General features: G+C 46.9%; 1 protein-coding gene across 1 annotated transcript in view; it reads left to right on the forward strand.

Annotated features, from left to right (window-relative positions):
* The first annotated feature begins 727 nt into the window (after positions 1-727).
* Positions 728-18,566, forward strand: part of LOC139253784 (high affinity cGMP-specific 3',5'-cyclic phosphodiesterase 9A) — a 102,588-nt gene continuing 84,749 nt past the window's right edge. The window contains exons 1-4 of the mRNA XM_070873554.1: positions 728-818; positions 2,488-2,649; positions 7,938-7,989; positions 9,726-9,828. Coding sequence (XP_070729655.1) covers positions 728-818; positions 2,488-2,649; positions 7,938-7,989; positions 9,726-9,828 — 408 coding nt within the window. The remainder of the gene's footprint in view (positions 819-2,487; positions 2,650-7,937; positions 7,990-9,725; positions 9,829-18,566) is intronic.

Here is an 18,566-nt window from a genome sequence, read left to right on the forward strand (position 1 = left end):
TGGGCTCAATAGCCTCCCTCATCTATACTTAACTTTACAAATTGTACAACAACAACTTGCATTTATGTAGCACCATTAAAGTAGTAAAATGTCCAAGGGCACTTTACAGGCGTGCTTCAAAACAAAATTTAATACCTTGCTACATAAGCAGATATTAGAGCAGATGACTTGGTCAAAGAAGTAGGTTTTAAGGAGCGTCTTAAAGGAGAAGAGAGAGGCGGAGAGATTTCGGGAGCAAATTACAGAGCTTAGGGCCTAGGTAGCTGAAGGCATGGTTAACTATGCTGGAGTGATGAAAATCGGTGATGCGCAAGAGGCCAGAATTGGAGGAGCGCACTGATCTCGTCTGGTTGTAGGGCTGGAGGAGGTTAAAGAGAAAGAAAGGGTCGAGGGTATGGAGGGATTTGCAAACATAGATAAGAATTTTAAAATCCAGGTGTTGTCGGACTAGGAGCCAATGTAGGTCAGCGAGCACAGGGGTCATCGGTGGAGTTAGGATATGAGCTGCAGAGATTTGGATGAGCTCAAGTTTTCATATTATTTGTACTGATGTGTGACCAAAAAATTGATAAAAAGGGAAAAAATAGACTATGAGAGAAAACTAGCAAGAAATATAACACCAGATTGTAAGAGTTTCTACAGGTATGTAAAAAGGAAGAGGGTAGCTAAAGTAAACATTGGTCCCTTAGAGACTGAGACAGGAGAAATTATTATGGAGAATAGGGAAATGGCAGAAACATTAAACAAATATTTTGCATCTGTCTTCACAGTAGAAGACACAAAAAGACATATGGTGGGGAACCAAGTGTCTAGTGAAGGTGAGGAACTTAATGTAATTAATATAAGGAGAGAAAAGGTACTAGAGAAACTAATGGGACTAAAATCCGACAAATCCCCTGGATCTGATGGCCTACATCCTAGAGTTCTAAAAGAGGTGGATGCAGAGATAATGGATGCATTGGTTTTGATCTTTCAAAATTCCCTAGATTCTAGAACGGTCCCAGCGGATTGGAAGGTTGCAAATGTGACACCGCTATTCAAGAAAGGAGGGAGAGAGAAAACAGGGAACTACAGGCCAGTTAGCCTAACATCAGTTGTCTGGAAAATGCTGGAATCCATTGTTAAGGAAGTGGTATCAGGGCACTTAGAAAATCATAACATGATTAGTCAGAGTCAACATGGTTTTATGAAAGGGAAATCATGTTTGACAAATTTATTAGAGTTTTTTGAGGATGTAACTAGCAGGGTAGATAAAGGGGAACCAGTGGATATAGTATATTTGGATTTCCAAAAGGTGTCACATAAAAGGTTATTACACAAGATAAGGGCTCATGGGATTGGAGGTAATGTAAGCACATGGATATAGTATTGGTTAACGGACAAAAAACAGAGAGTAGGGATAAATGGGTATTTTTCAGGTTGTCAGGCTGTAACTAGTGGGATGCGCAAGGATCAGTGCTGAGACTTCAGCTATCTACAATCTATATTAATGACCTAGATGAAGGGACCGGGTGTAATGTATCCAACTTTGCTGATGATACAAAGCTAGGTGGGACAGTGAGCTGTGAGGAGAACACAAGGCGTCTTCAAAGGGATATAGATAGATTGAGTGAGTCGGCAGTAAGGTGGCAGATGGAGTATAATGTGGGGAAATGTGAGGTTATTCATTTTGGTAGGAAGAATAGAAAAACAGAATAATTTTTAAATGATGAGAAACTTTTAAATGTTGGTGTTCAGAGGGATTTGGGTGTCCTCATGCAAGAAACACAGAAAACTAGCATACAGTTACAGCAAGCAATAAGGAAGGCAAATGGCATGTTGGCCTTTATTGCAAGGGGGTTGGAGTATAAGAGTAAGGAAGTCTTGCTGCAAGTGTACAGAGCTTTGTTGAGACCACACCTGGGGTACTGTGCACAGTCTTGGTCTCCTTATCTAAGGAAGGATATATTTGCCTTGGAGACGGTACAACGGAGGTTCACTGGATTGATTCCTGGGATGAGAGGGCTGTCTTATGATGAGGGATTGTGTAGAATGGACCTTTACACTCTGGAGTTTAGAGGAATGAGAGGTGATCTATTGAAACATACAAGATTCTGAAGGGGATTGACAGGGTAGATGCTGAGAGGTTTCTCCCCCTGGCTGGAGGGTCCAGAGCTAGAGGGCACAGTTTGAGGATAAGAGATAGACCATTTAAGACAGATGAGGAGGAATTTCTTCACTCAGAGAGTTGTGAATCTTCGGAATTCTCTGCCCAGAGAGTTGTCATCCTTTGCCGAGTCTCTGAAAATATTCAAGGCTGAGATAGATAGATTTTTGGAGTCTAGGGGAATTAAACAATATGGAAATCAGATGGGAAAGTGGAGTTGAGGTCGATGATCAGCCATAATCTTTTTGAATGGCGGAGCAGGCACGAGGGTCCTCATGGCCTCCCCCTGCTCCTATTTCCTTTGTTCTTATTTTCTTATGTGCTCTTTTATTTTCTTGCAGAGGTTTTCCGAGCTGCTGCTGAGGCAGGTCCCCACGACATCCTGAAACTGTACAGCACAAAAGGCAACATTATAAACATTTCACCAAAGCTGGAGTCTAATACTCGAAAAACACAGTACAAACTGGAAGTTGTTGCTGCTGATTGTAAGACAAATTCCTTGGGTAAGAGACGTCACAGCACAGTGCAAGCATCCCATGAAAATCCAACATTGCGGACTTTGCAGAGCAATTCAAACCACACGGTGTGGGCAGTGTAGAGCAATTCAACTCCACACAGTATGGGCAGTGCAGAGCAATTCAACTACACACAGTATGGGCAGTGCAGAGCAATTCAACTACACACAGTATGGGCAGTGCAGAGCAATTCAACTACACACAGTATGGGCAGTGCAGAGCAATTCAACATAGTATGGGCAGTGTGGGGCAATTCAACACAGAATGGGCAGTGTGGGGCAATTCAACACAGAATGGGCAGTGTGGGGCAATTCAACACAGTATGGGCAGTGTGGGGCAATTCAACACAGTATGGGCAGTGTAGAGCAATTCAACAGAGTATGGGCAGTGTGGGGCAATTCAACACAGTATGGGCAGTGTGGGGCAATTCAACACAGTATGGGCAGTGTGGGGCAATTCAACACAGTATGGGCAGTGTAGAGCAATTCAACACAGTATGGGCAGTGTGGAGCAATTCAACACAGTATGGGCAGTGTGGAGCAATTCAACACAGTATGGGCAGTGTGGAGCAATTCAACACAGTATGGGCAGTGTGGGGCAATTCAACACAGTATGGGCAGTGTGGGGCAATTCAACACAGTATGGGCAGTGTGGGGCAATTCAACACAGTATGGGCAGTGTGGAGCAATTCAACACAGTATGGGCAGTGTGGGGCAATTCAACACAGTATGGGCAGTGTGGGGCAATTCAACACAGTATGGGCAGTGTGGGGCAATTCAACACAGTATGGGCAGTGTGGGGCAATTCAACACAGTATGGGCAGTGTAGAGCAATTCAACACAGTATGGGCAGTGTGGGGCAATTCAACACAGAATGGGCAGTGTGGGGCAATTCAACACAGAATGGGCAGTGTGGGGCAATTCAACACAGTATGGGCAGTGTGGGGCAATTCAACACAGTATGGGCAGTGTAGAGCAATTCAACACAGTATGGGCAGTGTAGAGCAATTCAACACAGTATGGGCAGTGTGGAGCAATTCAACACAGTATGGGCAGTGTAGAGCAATTCAACACAGTATGGGCAGTGTGGGGCAATTCAACACAGTATGGGCAGTGTAGAGCAATTCAACACAGTATGGGCAGTATAGAGCAATTCAACACAGTATGGGCAGTGTAGAGCAATTCAACACAGTATGGGCAGTGTGGAGCAATTCAACACAGTATGGGCAGTGTGGAGCAATTCAACACAGTATGGGCAGTGTAGAGCAATTCAACACAGTATGGGCAGTGTAGAGCAATTCAACACAGTATGGGCAGTGTGGGGCAATTCAACACAGTATGGGCAGTGTAGAGCAATTCAACACAGTATGGGCAGTGTAGAGCAATTCAACACAGTATGGGCAGTGTAGAGCAATTCAACACAGTATGGGCAGTGTAGAGCAATTCAACACAGTATGGGCAGTGTAGAGCAATTCAACACAGTATGGGCAGTGTAGAGCAATTCAACACAGTATGGGCAGTGTGGGGCAATTCAACACAGTATGGGCAGTGTGGAGCAATTCAACACAGTATGGGCAGCATAGAGCAATTCAACACAGTATGGGCAGCATAGAGCAATTGAACACAGTATGGGCAGTATAGAGCAATTCAACACAGTATGGGCAGTATAGAGCAATTCAACACAGTATGGGCAGTATAGAGCAATTCAACACAGTATGGGCAGTATAGAGCAATTCAACACAGTATGGGCAGTATAGAGCAATTCAACTCAGTATGGGCAGTGTAGAGCAATTCAACACAGTATGGGCAGTGTGGAGCAATTCAACACAGTATGGGCAGTGTGGAGCAAATCAACACAGTATGGGCAGTGTGGGGCAATTCAACACAGTATGGGCAGTGTGGAGCAATTCAACACAGTATGGGCAGTGTAGAGCAAATCAACACAGTATGGGCAGTGTAGAGCAATTCAACACAGTATGGGCAGTGTGGAGCAATTCAACACAGTATGGGAGTGTGGAGCAATTCAACACAGTATGGGCAGTGTAGAGCAATTCAACACAGTATGGGCAGTGTGGAGCAAATCAACACAGTATGGGCAGTGTGGGGCAATTCAACACAGTATGGGCAGTGTGGAGCAATTCAACACAGTATGGGCAGTGTAGAGCAAATCAACACAGTATGGGCAGTGTAGAGCAATTCAACACAGTATGGGCAGTGTGGAGCAATTCAACACAGTATGGGAGTGTGGAGCAATTCAACACAGTATGGGCAGTGTAGAGCAATTCAACACAGTATGGGCAGTGTGGGGCAATTCAACACAGTATGGGCAGTGTGGAGCAATTCAACACAGTATGGGCAGTGTAGAGCAATTCAACACAGTATGGGCAGTGTAGAGCAATTCAACACAGTATGGGCAGTGTGGGGCAATTCAACTCAGTATGGGCAGTGTGGGGCAATTCAACACAGTATGGGCAGTGTGGAGCAATTCAACACAGTATGGGCAGCATAGAGAAATTCAACACAGTATGGGCAGCATAGAGGAATTGAACACAGTATGGGCAGTATAGAGCAATTCAACACAGTATGGGCAGTATAGAGCAATTCAACACAGTATGGGCAGTGTAGAGCAATTCAACACAGTATGGGCAGTGTGGAGCAATTCAACACAGTATGGGCAGTGTGGAGCAATTCAACACAGTATGGGCAGTGTGGAGCAATTCAACACAGTATGGGCAGTATAGAGCAATTCAACACAGTATGGGCAGTGTAGAGCAATTGAACACAGTATGGGCAGTGTGGAGCAATTCAACACAGTATGGGCAGTGTGGAGCAATTCAACACAGTATGGGCCGTGTAGAGCAATTCAACACAGTATGGGCAGTGTAGAGCAATTCAACACAGTATGGGCAGTGTAGAGCAATTGAACACAATATGGGCAGTGTAGAGCAATTCAACACAGTATGGGCAGTGTGGAGCAATTCAACACAGTATGGGCAGTGTGGAGCAATTCAACACAGTATGGGCAGTGTAGAGCAATTCAACACAGTATGGGAAATGTGGAGCAATTCAACACAGTATGGGCAGTGTGGAGCAATTCAACACAGTATGGGCAGTGTAGAGCAATTCAACACAGTATGGGCAGTGTAGAGCAATTCAACACAGTATGGGCAGTGTGGAGCAATTCAACACAGTATGGGCAGTGTGGAGCAATTCAACACAGTATGGGCAGTGTAGAGCAATTCAACACAGTATGGGCAGTGTGGAGCAATTCAACACAGTATGGGCCGTGTAGAGCAATTCAACACAGTATGGGCAGTGTAGAGCAATTCAACACAGTATGGGCAGTGTAGAGCAATTGAACACAATATGGGCAGTGTAGAGCAATTCAACACAGTATGGGCAGTGTGGAGCAATTCAACACAGTATGGGCAGTGTGGAGCAATTCAACACAGTATGGGCAGTGTAGAGCAATTCAACACAGTATGGCCAGTGTGGAGCAATTCAACACAGTATGGGCCGTGTAGAGCAATTCAACTCCACACAGTATGGGCAGTGTGGAGCAATTCAACACAGTATGGGCAGTGTGGAGCAATTCAACACAGTATGGGCAGTGTAGAGCAATTCAACACAGTATGGGCAGTGTGGAGCAATTCAACACAGTATGGGCCGTGTAGAGCAATTCAACTCCACACAGTATGGGCAGTGTGGAGCAATTCAACACAGTATGGGCAGTGTAGAGCAATTCAACACAGTATGGGCCGTGTAGAGCAATTCAACACAGTATGGGCAGTGTAGAGCAATTCAACTCCACACAGTATGGGCAGTGTGGAGCAACTCAACACAGTCTGGGCAGTGTGGAGCAATTCAAACCTCTTCACTGAAAAAGTGATAAACATTTGGAATAATCAAGGTAATGGGGCAGAGTATTGGGATTCAAAATGTAATTGGATACCATGATGGGTGAGTTGATGCATTAGGAAGATGAGCTTTAATGGACCAAGTAAGTTTTGGCTGCTGTTGTACTTTGTCTCTTCACTGCTGCAGGAGTACAGGAATAGATGGGAACTTAGCTGAGACTGCCATTGAGGCTGCTACCCCAGCAGCAGCAGCACACGTGGCAGCACCGGCCCGCGCAGCACAGCCTGCTTTCCTGGCAGTACTTATGATATCCGCATACTGAAGCAAAACAATGAGAGCCATACACGAACCACAGCTCGCATTGAGCAAACAATCGGCGTCCTCAAGCAAAGGTTCCGGCGCCAGACCCATCCGGAGGAGTGCCGCGGTATAGCTTCAAGCGAGTCTCCAGACTTTTAGTGGTTTGCTGCATTCTACAATTATGCAATTCAAAGGGGCCTTGCAGCCACCAAAGGAGGAAGATGTGGAGGAGCAATATGAGAAAAGGAATAAGGAAGAGAAGAATGACGAGGAAGACTAATGATGAGCAGTTCTTCCAACTGCCTGAGTTATAAGACAACACATTATTGAGGAGAGATTCTCTTAAGCAAACTGTCCCTCCAGCACGCCAACAGTCCCGTCTGCTATCTGACCTACTATTTCCATCTACTTTCTGAATACCCTCTAACATTGCTACATCATGGGTCTAACATCAACACAAAACCTCTTTACTTAATGTCATGCACATTGTGGATTTAACAACTGTTCCTTCTCTTAATACTGAATTGAAATCATCCTAGTGCAATCCTTCAGTGCCTGGTTTCCATAGTAACTAACCCACTCTAGTGCTCCTATGAGGTGGTTCCGCTGTGTCAGGAGCCTGGGAAGTGGACGGGTCCTGATCATCCACTGTGGGCCCTTGAGATGGCTATGGCTAGCATCCATTTATCACCTGCAGCTCATCGGTCGCATGATAATGATTGGCCACGTGACAGACAGTTAAAATCTACCTCTATTATTCTACAGATATTTGTAAAGATCACTTTTAGTGTGTTGAGTGATATTTAACTATTGGTCATAATAACGTGTTATAAAATTTTAAATGACTGTGTCCTTAGTTTGGAAGATTAAAATCATTTTCGAGGGGTAACATTTTTCACAATGTTTTCGGACCTCCAGTCGTAACTTCAATGGAGACGCCAGATAAACGGCGCGAAAGGCTTTCGACACCGTTTCTCTGGGGTTTCCGCTGATCTTCTGACCAAGTCATGGTGGGAGATCGGGAGAAACCCCCCTCCCCCGCCACTTGTGGAAATTTTCTGCCAGAATATTTACATGTTGGCAACAGGCCGGTAAATTAACCTTACTCTCTGGTTACAGGTTCTGAACTGGCAGCAGCCTTGGGATTTGATCTTTTTGCCATGGAGAAAAGGTCTGTCCATCACATCTTTCTTTATTCATTCAGATTCTATCTTTATTTTTATTATCGCATCGCCCCATTTGGGGGCGGTAACCGAGGTGAGGCAGGACGTCCTGCGCCCGGGGCAGAAGTCCTGCCCCGGCCGCGAAATTGGGGTTACCATCCCCGAGAGGAAGTGGAGGACAATGTCGGCTGCTCCACTTCCTCTCGGGGGCGAGACCGGGGCGTTAAGTGTGCGAATTTTCCAGCGCTATGTGGCCTCTCCGTGTAGCGCAGATGCGAGTACAGGGCCTTCCCCTTCCGTTAAAGAGGAGGGCACGCTGCAAGCTCTGCAGTGGGGCGAGGGGTCTTCACTTGGCCACCAGGGATGCGGTGTGTTATGGCCGCAGCCCAGCACAAAAGCGGAGTGCCGGCTGCACCATTGTGGCATGGACCCCACGAAATAGACAATGAAATGCCGGACTGGTAAGTCGGCCGGGAAAAAAATGGCACCACGCACTTCCCTTTTACTTTTCTCCCCATGAGCGGAGCGTGGCCCGGATCACGACCCACGCGACTGGCGCTGACATCATCCGCGGCTGCCTCACGAGGCGCTACCCAAATTCCGCTGCGGGGCAAAAACGGGTCACTGCGCACGCCGATGATATCATCATCGCCAGCACAATGGCCCGGGTCGCTACCGGCGGGAATGGGGCAATGCCGGTTCGTGCCTCCGCTAACTCCCGCGCAATTTCGCTGGAGGTGGTAGCGTCCCCCCATCCACCCCGCCCCCCCCCCCCCCATCGGGAGGTGCAAATGATGCAAATTTCTTCCCAAAGTTTATATAGCGCCTTTCTTTACTTCAGAACGTCCCAAAGCGCATAACAGCCAATTAAGTACTTTTAAAGTATCGTCACTGTTGCAGGAAACGCAGCAGCCAATTTGCACACAGCAAGCTTCCACAAACAGCAATGACAGAATGTCCAGATAATCTGTTTTAGGTGTTGGTTACAGGATAAATGTTGGCCAGGACTTGTGAGAACTCCCCATCTCTTTTTCGAAATAGTACCAGGGCCTCAGTTTAATGTCTCATCTGAAAGACGGTACCTCTGACAGTGAAGCACACCCTCAGTACTGCACTGGAGTGTCAGCCTAGATTTTGTGCTCAAGTATCTGGAGTGGGACTTGAACCCACAACCTCCTGACTTCGTGGTGAAGGTGCTACACACTGAGCGACGGCAGACAAAATACCTAGTTATGGAAGGGACTGGCCATGAGCAGTGGTAAATTATAAAAAGATACCGACCGGTAATTAGATGTGTATTGTTTAGCGTGGTAGAGAAAACTTAAAACTTTCACTGCAAAGGCAATCTGCACCTTGAGTCTCTTTCCTCTCCAGGTCCCAGCGGTAGATATGAACAAAAGAATTAGGAGCAGGAGTAGGCCATTCGGCCCCTTCAGCCTGCTCCGCCATTCAATAAGATCATGGCTGATCTTCTACCTCAACTCCACTTTCCAGCACTATCCCCATATCCCTTGATTCCCTTAATATTCAAAACTCTATCGATCTCTGTCTTGAATATACTGAAAGACTGAGCCTCCACAGCCCAATCTTCACTGTTGAGGAGGAGCTGCCTAATCAGTGTTGTCTCTCCATTCATTTGCTGGGACTGTGATTTCAGACCAGCCTGAGAATCAATCTGAAAGAAATGACACCACGAGTAACATATGCAACAACATTTAAAACTGTACAAAATCCTTGTCCCTAGGTTACAGAGACTAGAGAAGAAAATTTTGGTTGAATCTGGGGAGATGCCATCCATCGTATATGAGATGAGAAATCGTGTGGAGTCATTTCGGGAGAAACTTGAAGTAAGATAACTCAATTTTATTAATGATTAGTATCAAAGCACCGAATCAGTACAATGCATTTCCTTTCCACACATTGAATATTTGTGTTTTTTTTGGTATTATTTTTATTGCACTTTTTCCCATGGGTCTTAATTGAATTATGTACAAAGGTTGGGGAAAATGTTAATGTTCACTCTGATTTAACAAATAAGTTATGCTGTTCCTTACATAATTTGCAAACATTCTGCTTCAGAACCAGACCACTATTCTTCTCTTCGTTTTAAGTGTTGTATCGAGTTTGACAAGACGCTAACAATGGAATGCAACTGAATTGCAATTGCACTATTTGTAAAAACCGTCAGACAGTTGTTATGGATAACTAAAAGTGTATATCAGTAATTTGCTTGATTATAATACACACGTTACAGTGCGGCACAACAAATCATTGAAAAAACAACGGCTGCGATACACCAAACTGGTTCAAGATTTCACTCTGGAACCTGGGAAACTTTCAGCCCATTCAGCATCGCAATTATTTTCACCGTATCAGCAAGAGAAAGGGGAGGTGAAATCCCGTAACCCGATCCCAACATGCTGTGCCCACGCCAATGGCAGCGGATGTTGGGGCGTCTGAGTATCCCATTGTGGAGAGGCAGGACGCTTACTAATATATTTAAATCAGGCTCCTATCGTGCAATTGGGTGCACGATTTGGAGTGAATTAGTGATGCACGGGTTTCTTGGGTGTCAGAAAACTCGGCAGTGAAACGAAGGTGAGAGCAGCCAGCTCCCCAACATAAGTGGCTCTTTCAGCACTCCTTGTGGGCCAAGAGGAGCAGCTGCACTCCCTCCCAGACGCCTCAAGGAAGCCTTTGGCCACCGCCAGTCCAGATCACAGGTCTCCCCCCACCCCAGCATTCCCGATCACAGGGCTCCTCCCCCTCTGCCCCCCTGATTACAGGACTCCTTCCCCACCCCAGCATTCCCAATCGCAGGCATTCTCCCCAGCCCTGCTGATTCTGGGCCTCCTCGCCTCCCCCCACCACCAGCATTTCCGATCACGGGCCTCTCCCCACCACCAGCATTTCCAATCACGGGCCTCCTCCTCCACCCAAGCTCCCCTGATCATGGGTCTCCCTGCCCCTGAACCACCCCCCCACCCGATTGTGGGCCTTCCCCTCCCGCCCCAGCTCTCCTGCCTGTCGGCCAGGCTGCACATTTGGCTATCAGGGCTCACAGTATTAAAGTGTAAATCGGACATCAACTTTCGGTGACCGCACATGCGCAGTTAAACGTGGAGCTCAGGAAGTTGCTAAACGTGATGCCCTGCTCCTCCAAAAGCTTTGCTATAGCAGTATCTCACCCAGAGACTTGCTACTGAAACATATGGAAGGCATGAAGTTGTGGTACATACATGATAGATACCAACTAAACTTACCAGAAAAAGCTAGGGCTTGTCCATTCCAGTGTAAATAAATTTTAACAGCGTGATAAGTCTTAATTACATCTAAACAACCTCTGTAGCACTGAAAATTAACTTTTACACATATGGAGTCTCAGGGCTAGAGTTTCCTCTCAAACCGCCCACTTACTGCCCATTTACCGCCCAGAAATGCAAGTTTCCTCTCAAACTGCCCACTTACCGCCCGGCAGTAAATTCCACAGTCATTACCGCCGGGCGGTATTCGATACTGTCCGCCCATATATTATCGCCCAAGTACCGCCAAAATGGAAGCTTCAGCATTTAAGATCCGTTTACCACCGGACCTTAATAATGCCCTGAAAAAGCAGGTCTTTCTGGTTCTTAAGTGGGCGGTATGGACACAGATCTGACAGGTCTGTTTGATATTACACAGATCTTTATAGTTCTCCACAGTTTGATGTATTTTTAAATGGATTGTAGTATTTTCTAGTGTTAAGCAATACTATAAATACTAATAAAGCCTTATTTACTCCGATGGGGCTAGAACCTCCACTTTTTGTGCACGCTTAATGCCCACTTAACGCCCATTTTACCGCTGAAATGACATATAACGCCCATATATCGCCGATTTTGGCACAAAATGGAAACTGGCGGGCATTTTTGGGAAATTTATCAGCGAGCATTACTTTCCCCATGTGCTTAACGCCGAGATTCAATATTAACGTCCGTCCACTGTTTTTTGTTGTAAAGAGCATATTTACCCAAACTAGTGGCCATGGAGATCGCCCATCGTCAATTTCATCACCTCGCACACACATATCACCCCCAACATCGCTCGCCCAAAAAAACGGCCACAAAAAGTGGAACTAACTGGAACGAATCACAGTGTTATGTACGCCATGTTGTAGATCATATGTCGCGTCCTTTAAAAGGCTGCTGTGCTTCAACCTCGGCGGAGTTCAGATGTACTCTGCAGGTCACTGGAGTTGACGTGAACATCTCTAAAAAACATCTTCACCACACTGTGACTGATTGGAATTGAAGAGGTGTGTTTGTCGGGACATTCCTTGTTTGTGTAGAGTTCTCAACTCTAGAACATATTCACACGAGGCATATACTGCAGACAAGGTCACTCATGACCTGCACCTTTATTCCCTGCACCAAGGAGTGCTGAGCCTGCGTGGAACCTCCCTTTAAGTACCTGGCTGACCAGGTAAGGAGTGTCTCCCACAAGTTCACCCCCTGTGGTCAAGGTGTGTATTTCACAGTTGTATACAGTGCAAGTGTTGTTACATATTGGTTACAGTTATGTGAAGGTTACAAACATGACAGTTTGTATGCAATCGGTGGAAAACAGAGAGCTACTGCAATGGGGCCTGTCCTTTCTCACCCTCTCTTGGTGACCAAATACATGCAGCAGACTCAAAATCACCGAATGAATGCTCCACTGCATTATGTGCCCAATGTAAGAAGTGACAGACAGGTGAGGAGGACCAGATGTTACAACCCCCACAAGTACAAGAAGAAGCATTCTTACCTCGACTTGCCCAATACCACCTGCCTTCAGAGACAGTGCTTCCACAAAGAGGTTATCACTGAGGTATGCCAGCTGATAAGGGCAGATCTGCAGCCTGCCAGCACCATCAGTACTGCACTGTCCGTCGAGGTCAAAGTCATTGCGGCACTATTGTTCTATGCCTCGGGTTCTTTTCAGGCCACAGCTGGCGACATTTGTGGACTGTCTCAGCATGCCACACATCACCGCATTAGACAGGTCACTGAAACCCTGTATGCATGCAGGAGGGACTTGATCAGCTTCCCTATGACCAGGGAGGCACAGAGTGAGAGGGCTCTAGGATTCTCCAGAATTGCATACTTCCCCAAGGTACAGGGAGCAATAGACTGTATGCACATCGTGATGCGGACACCTTTTCAGGATGCAGAGATTTTCAGAAACCGCAAAGGATTCCATTCCCTGAATGTCCAACTGATTGTTGACCACCAGCAAATTATACTGGCAGTGAATGCTCAATTTCTGGGCAGCATCCATGATGCTCACATCCTGCATGAGAGCACTGTATCTGACTTGTTTAACAATGAGCCACAAGGTCAATGTTGGATGCTTGGTGACAAAGGATATGGCGCTAGAACCTCCACTTTTATTTCCTGCTTAACACCCACTTAACGCCCATTTAACCGCTGAAATGACGTATAACGCCCGGGTATCGCCCATTTTGGCACAAAATGGAAACTGATGGGCTTTTTTAGGAGACTTATCAGTGAGCGTTATTTTCCCAATGGGCTTAATGGCGAGAAAAAATATTACTGCCCGCCCACTTTTTTGGGCGAATCAGCAGAATGGGCGATTTCAACGGCCATATTATTGCCCAGTGATACTTTCCTCACAGACTTAATGCCTGGCGACTGTTTTTGGTCATAAAGAGCATATTTACCCAAACTAGCGGCCATGGAAATTGCCCACCGTCAATTTCACCACCTCCCACACATATCGCCCGGAATATCGCCCGCTCAAAAAACCGCCCACAAAAAGTGGAACTAACCAGGATGGATGCCAGCAGTGTGGCTGGCATTTGTTAAACCCCACTCTTACGTGAGGAGCTGATATGGGAAGGATTTGCCTTAAAGAGCGCTGATGTGAGTGACAACGCTGACACACTGCTGTGTGTGTGCAGCTCAGACATCAATGGTGCCCATCACCTTGGTGCCAATTAAAGTTTATGTTGATTGATGTTAAGTTGTATTTAACCCTTTCATGGTAAGAAATCACCAGTGTGTAATGGTCCAGCTATCTGAGACAATGCACAACAAGGTTATGTTCAATAACAAAAGTTTAATGCCAACATTGGTTTGAAATCATAAGAAACACAGCCAATAACACCCAACCTCAGCCCACATCCCACTTTTTCCACCATTGACATAAGTCACATGGTCACCATGTCCAGCAACACAGAATACAAAGGCAAAGCAGGAGCGTGGTCGCCAGCCCCCATACATTGCAACAAATTGCATACACCCAGATGGAGATATAACACAGATGGAGAGATGTGCACTGTGCACATGCACCTCACTTTCCTTCTCCCCTCTCTTTCTTCTCCCCACCTCTATCCCTTCCCCTCCTCACTCCATGGCGCCTGGCTGAGGAGCTCCTCAGGCGGTGCCTCATTGCGGGGGATGAAGGCAGATGCGTTGGTTGGATGGGTACGGGAGCGGTGGGTGCCGAGGGGGCAACATTCTCTGATGCAGAAGCAGGATCTTGGTCCTTGCTCACATCTGTCATTCGCAGTGGTGGTGCGGAGCCTAGGGGTGGAGTGCCACGCTCTGAGACCACTGGGAGGGCTGTGGCAGCAGTGTTCCTGGCTATCACATCCAGGGACTCTGCCATGCGCGGAATGTACTTGGACATGGTGGCCAGGTGTCAGGATATGCCCCCCAAAGCCTCGATGAGCTGGTTACCAATGTCTACAGTCCTCCTGGACAACTGTACCATCTCTCCGCTGTCATGTCGTGCTCGTGGAACGAGCGTATCCACGAGGCCTCCGCCGGGTCGACGCCATCCTGGGGACAAATGGAGTGCCCTGTGGCAAGGTGCTTGGGGCTGGTACCTCCAGAGTGGAGGCGGGAATGACCGGAGGACAAATAGATGATCTTGAGGTGGAATGGGTTCTGGAGCTTGGCGATGCAGGTTCTACGAAGTTCGCGCTCTCATCCGTCGAGAACAGACCCAGCAGATTGACGGGTGACAATCAGAGCTCCTCAGCACCAGATGTAGTAGGATCGTCCACTGACTCCTGCCCCGCGCCCCCACCTTCTGGCCTCTGTGGCCTTGCCTGGGGCCGCGCTGCTGGCTGTGCTGCAATATGCAAATTAGGTTGTTAGAGGAGAAGGGGTGTTAGGGTCACAAGGTGAGTCCAGCGCTACATATAGCATATGTCCGACAAAAGCACTACCGCTCTCAAAATCATCGCAGACATCACATTTCATGACCATCAACACATTGTGGATTGTAATGATTTTCATTAGGCCAGCATTATTTCTACGACACTTTTAGAAATCATCTATCATATATGATCATTCGGATACGAGTAGCTGTGGCATCTATTGACTTTACATCACATAATGGTGTGAGCTTTACTCACGTGGCATCACTTCAAGGTCTACAGATGCATCCATGGCTGTCCGGGGATGCTTCCCCACGAGGGCTAGCTCTCGCTCCTCCATGTCAGTGATGTCGCTGGGGACTGGTGACCTCCCACCCGTTCGCCTCTGCACGGACCTGATCGTCGATAGCTTCTTCTGTAAAAGGTGACAGGACAACATGGCATGAGATCATTGCATGATATCATTGCTAGGTACTGTCACAGACACTGATACAACACGTAACTGACAGATGTAATCATGATTATTATGATTATTATCATTCTTTACCTAAAGATGTACACCATTACCGCAGGCTTTGAGTAAAACATTCCCGGTAAAAGTGCAAGACCTCACATCTGCTGATAGTCACTCATGACTGTTACAAATCAAATTATATAAATACATAAGTACATGTAAATCAATGTAATACTTACTCTTGCGGATCCCACAAGGTTGTTCCATCGTTTGCGGCATTAGTTGCCCTCACGCACCTCGTTGGTCGCCGATGAGACCACCTCTGCTATCTCGGTCCATATTCTCTGGTAGGCCTTTGGGGTGGGCTTCCCACGCCCTCTCTGTGTCAAATCACCCCAGCGTGACTCGACCTCCTGCAGGAGGGAGGCATTTGCCTCGTCCGAGAACCTCCTGGCTCATTTGCAGCCTCCAATGTGCTCCTCTCCCACCTCACTGCTCTCTCCAGCGTCAGTCTCCACAGCGTGCTGTGATGCTTCCTCCTCTCCCTCCATTATAGGGCAAATTCGGTCAAATGTGTGGCTGTTAACAGCTACTTTTTGTTTGCCTATTTGCTGTGAAGCTCTAAAGTCTCCCTCCTTCCTCCCAAAGCAGCCACACCACACCCAGCCACAACTTCAGTTCCTCTGAGCTTCCTCTCTCTCTGTCTCCTCTTCTGCGCATATCATGGTGACCCTTGACCTTCTAAATCATAGGAATCGAGCGTTGCCGTGCTGTTGCTAAGGACGGCCACACTTTACGGCAGAAGGTCAAAAAAATTTAACGCTACCGCCCATTTGATATCGCTCATGGTAACGGCCATTTTCAAAAATGTAAACTAGCTGTTTGGAGAATGGGCACGAAGCCAGCGATCTGAAAACCCATTTTTACAGCCCAAGCCAGAAATAACGCCCATTTTTGGGCGATAAGCACAAACGTGGAGGTTCTAGCCCATAGTCTCTCTCACTCATTAGTCTCACTCCCAGTCTCTCCTCCCCCCAATCTCTCCTACCCCAGTCTCGCCTCCCCAGTCTCTCATCCCCCAGTCTCTCATCCCCCAGTCTCTCCTCCCCTCAGTCTCTTCTGCCCCCAGTCTCTCATCCCCCAGTCGCTCATCCCCCAGTCTCTCCTCCCCTCAGTCTCTTCTGCCCCCAGTCTCTCATCCCCCAGTCGCTCATCCCCCAGTCTCTCCTCCCCTCAGTCTCTTCTGCCCCCAGTCTCTCATCCCCCAGTCTCTCCTTCCCTCAATCTCTTCTCCCCCCAGTCTCTCCTCCCCTCAGTCTCTCCTGCCCCCAGTCTCTCCTCCCCCGAGACTCTCCTCCCCCCAGTCTCTTCTCCTCCCAGTCTCTCCTCCTTCCAGTTTCTCTCACCCCCCCAGTCCCTTCCCCCCCATCCCAGTCTCTCTCACCCCCCCAGTCCCTTCTCCCCCCACCCCAGTCTATCTCAACTCCCAGTCTGTCTTACCCCCCAAAGTGATCTCCCTCACCCCCCCCACACAGCGATCTCTCTTCCCCCACAGTGATCTCTCACTCCCCCCACTGCCCCCTCTGCCTCAACGATCCCACTCTCCCCTCTGCTCCCCACCACAGCGATCTCAGGCCGGCAGTCTCTGGCCTCTCATCGGTGCCTCTCGGGGTGGGGGGGGGGGGGCGGGGAATGGGGAGGCGGAGCTTGACAGCTGCGCGCACACAATTTGGGAGCCGAAGGTTTCCTCTGTCGCACACCGTCCGCTGCACTTCGCTCCCACACTGCTTTGCTGCCGCCGATGTGGAGCATCCGAAAACCGCGGGAGCGCGCACCAGCGGTATTCCGGCAGTTAAAAAAGACGCAGCCGTCGGAACACTGCTAAGGATCGGGCGGGGGCAATTTAAATGGAAAATATAGCCCTCAGTCCTTCAGAATTTAATTATTGCTGGAGATTGAAAAAAATAAAAACATTGAAATAATTTTTAAAACTTTTTTCATTCTGTCTCTTTTATTGTGCTCTCTCAATTCCATCTTTCTATTCCTCTCTTTATTTCACTTTCTGTGCCTGATTTGACATTGAATTAACAATTCTAATTTTCACTTCCTAGTTCACACTCTGCGCGCTCCAATATTCTGGATTTTGCAACCAAAAGCGAAGGGATGGCTCTCTCCATTGATCTTGAAGAAATCTGCCCACAAATATTTAGTGGACTCTGTGGCGTTGATTTACCCTATTATGATGTCAATTTCATTCTGGCACCAGCTATAGGGAATCTGTCATGTCCAGGAACAGTGAAGTCATCAAGCGGGCTGACCAGCCAATCTGATTGAAAAATTCTCACAGATAGCAAACCAGGAAGTAAAAAGCAGGTTTTATCCTTCACTTTTTAATCATTTTACAGAGAGTGAAATAAAGATTGGGACATACACTTTGGATTAAGATAGAAGCTGAAATATATTAAACAAACTTAAAAAAAATTAAATGAAGTTTTATTATTTTAAAAATCGATGTAATTTTTATCATGGAATGGAGGGAATGACACTCCAAACTTTTAAAATTAATTTTTCAATGCCAGAGAGATTGTTGAGCAGTAATTATGACTTAGTACACCGTTATACACTCAATTACAGCTAATTCAACAAGGCTTAATGTTTTCAATGGTTTTTATAGTGAGAACAATGCATAAAAAGTTAAAGTTCACCTCAAATCACTGATTCTGTGTTTGAGTGCATTTGCGAAGACTGCAATAGTGTATCCTGTGGAGGATCAGGGTATCATTGACAGCAACTTTTGGAATACTGCATTTAGCTGCGCATGTGTGGACGCCAGAAGTTGCTGTCATTTTTACATCAGTAATGATGGTGAATATTGAAAGATTCATCGTCATTACAACCGCAAATTCTGGACTACTAAGAATTCTTCAATCTGATTGGTTAAGGAGCTACACAGTTGCTTGTCCTATTCACACAGGTTCCAGATC

This window comes from Pristiophorus japonicus, chromosome 3 (genome assembly GCF_044704955.1).
Source record: "Pristiophorus japonicus isolate sPriJap1 chromosome 3, sPriJap1.hap1, whole genome shotgun sequence".
Classification (NCBI taxonomy): domain Eukaryota; kingdom Metazoa; phylum Chordata; class Chondrichthyes; family Pristiophoridae; genus Pristiophorus; species Pristiophorus japonicus.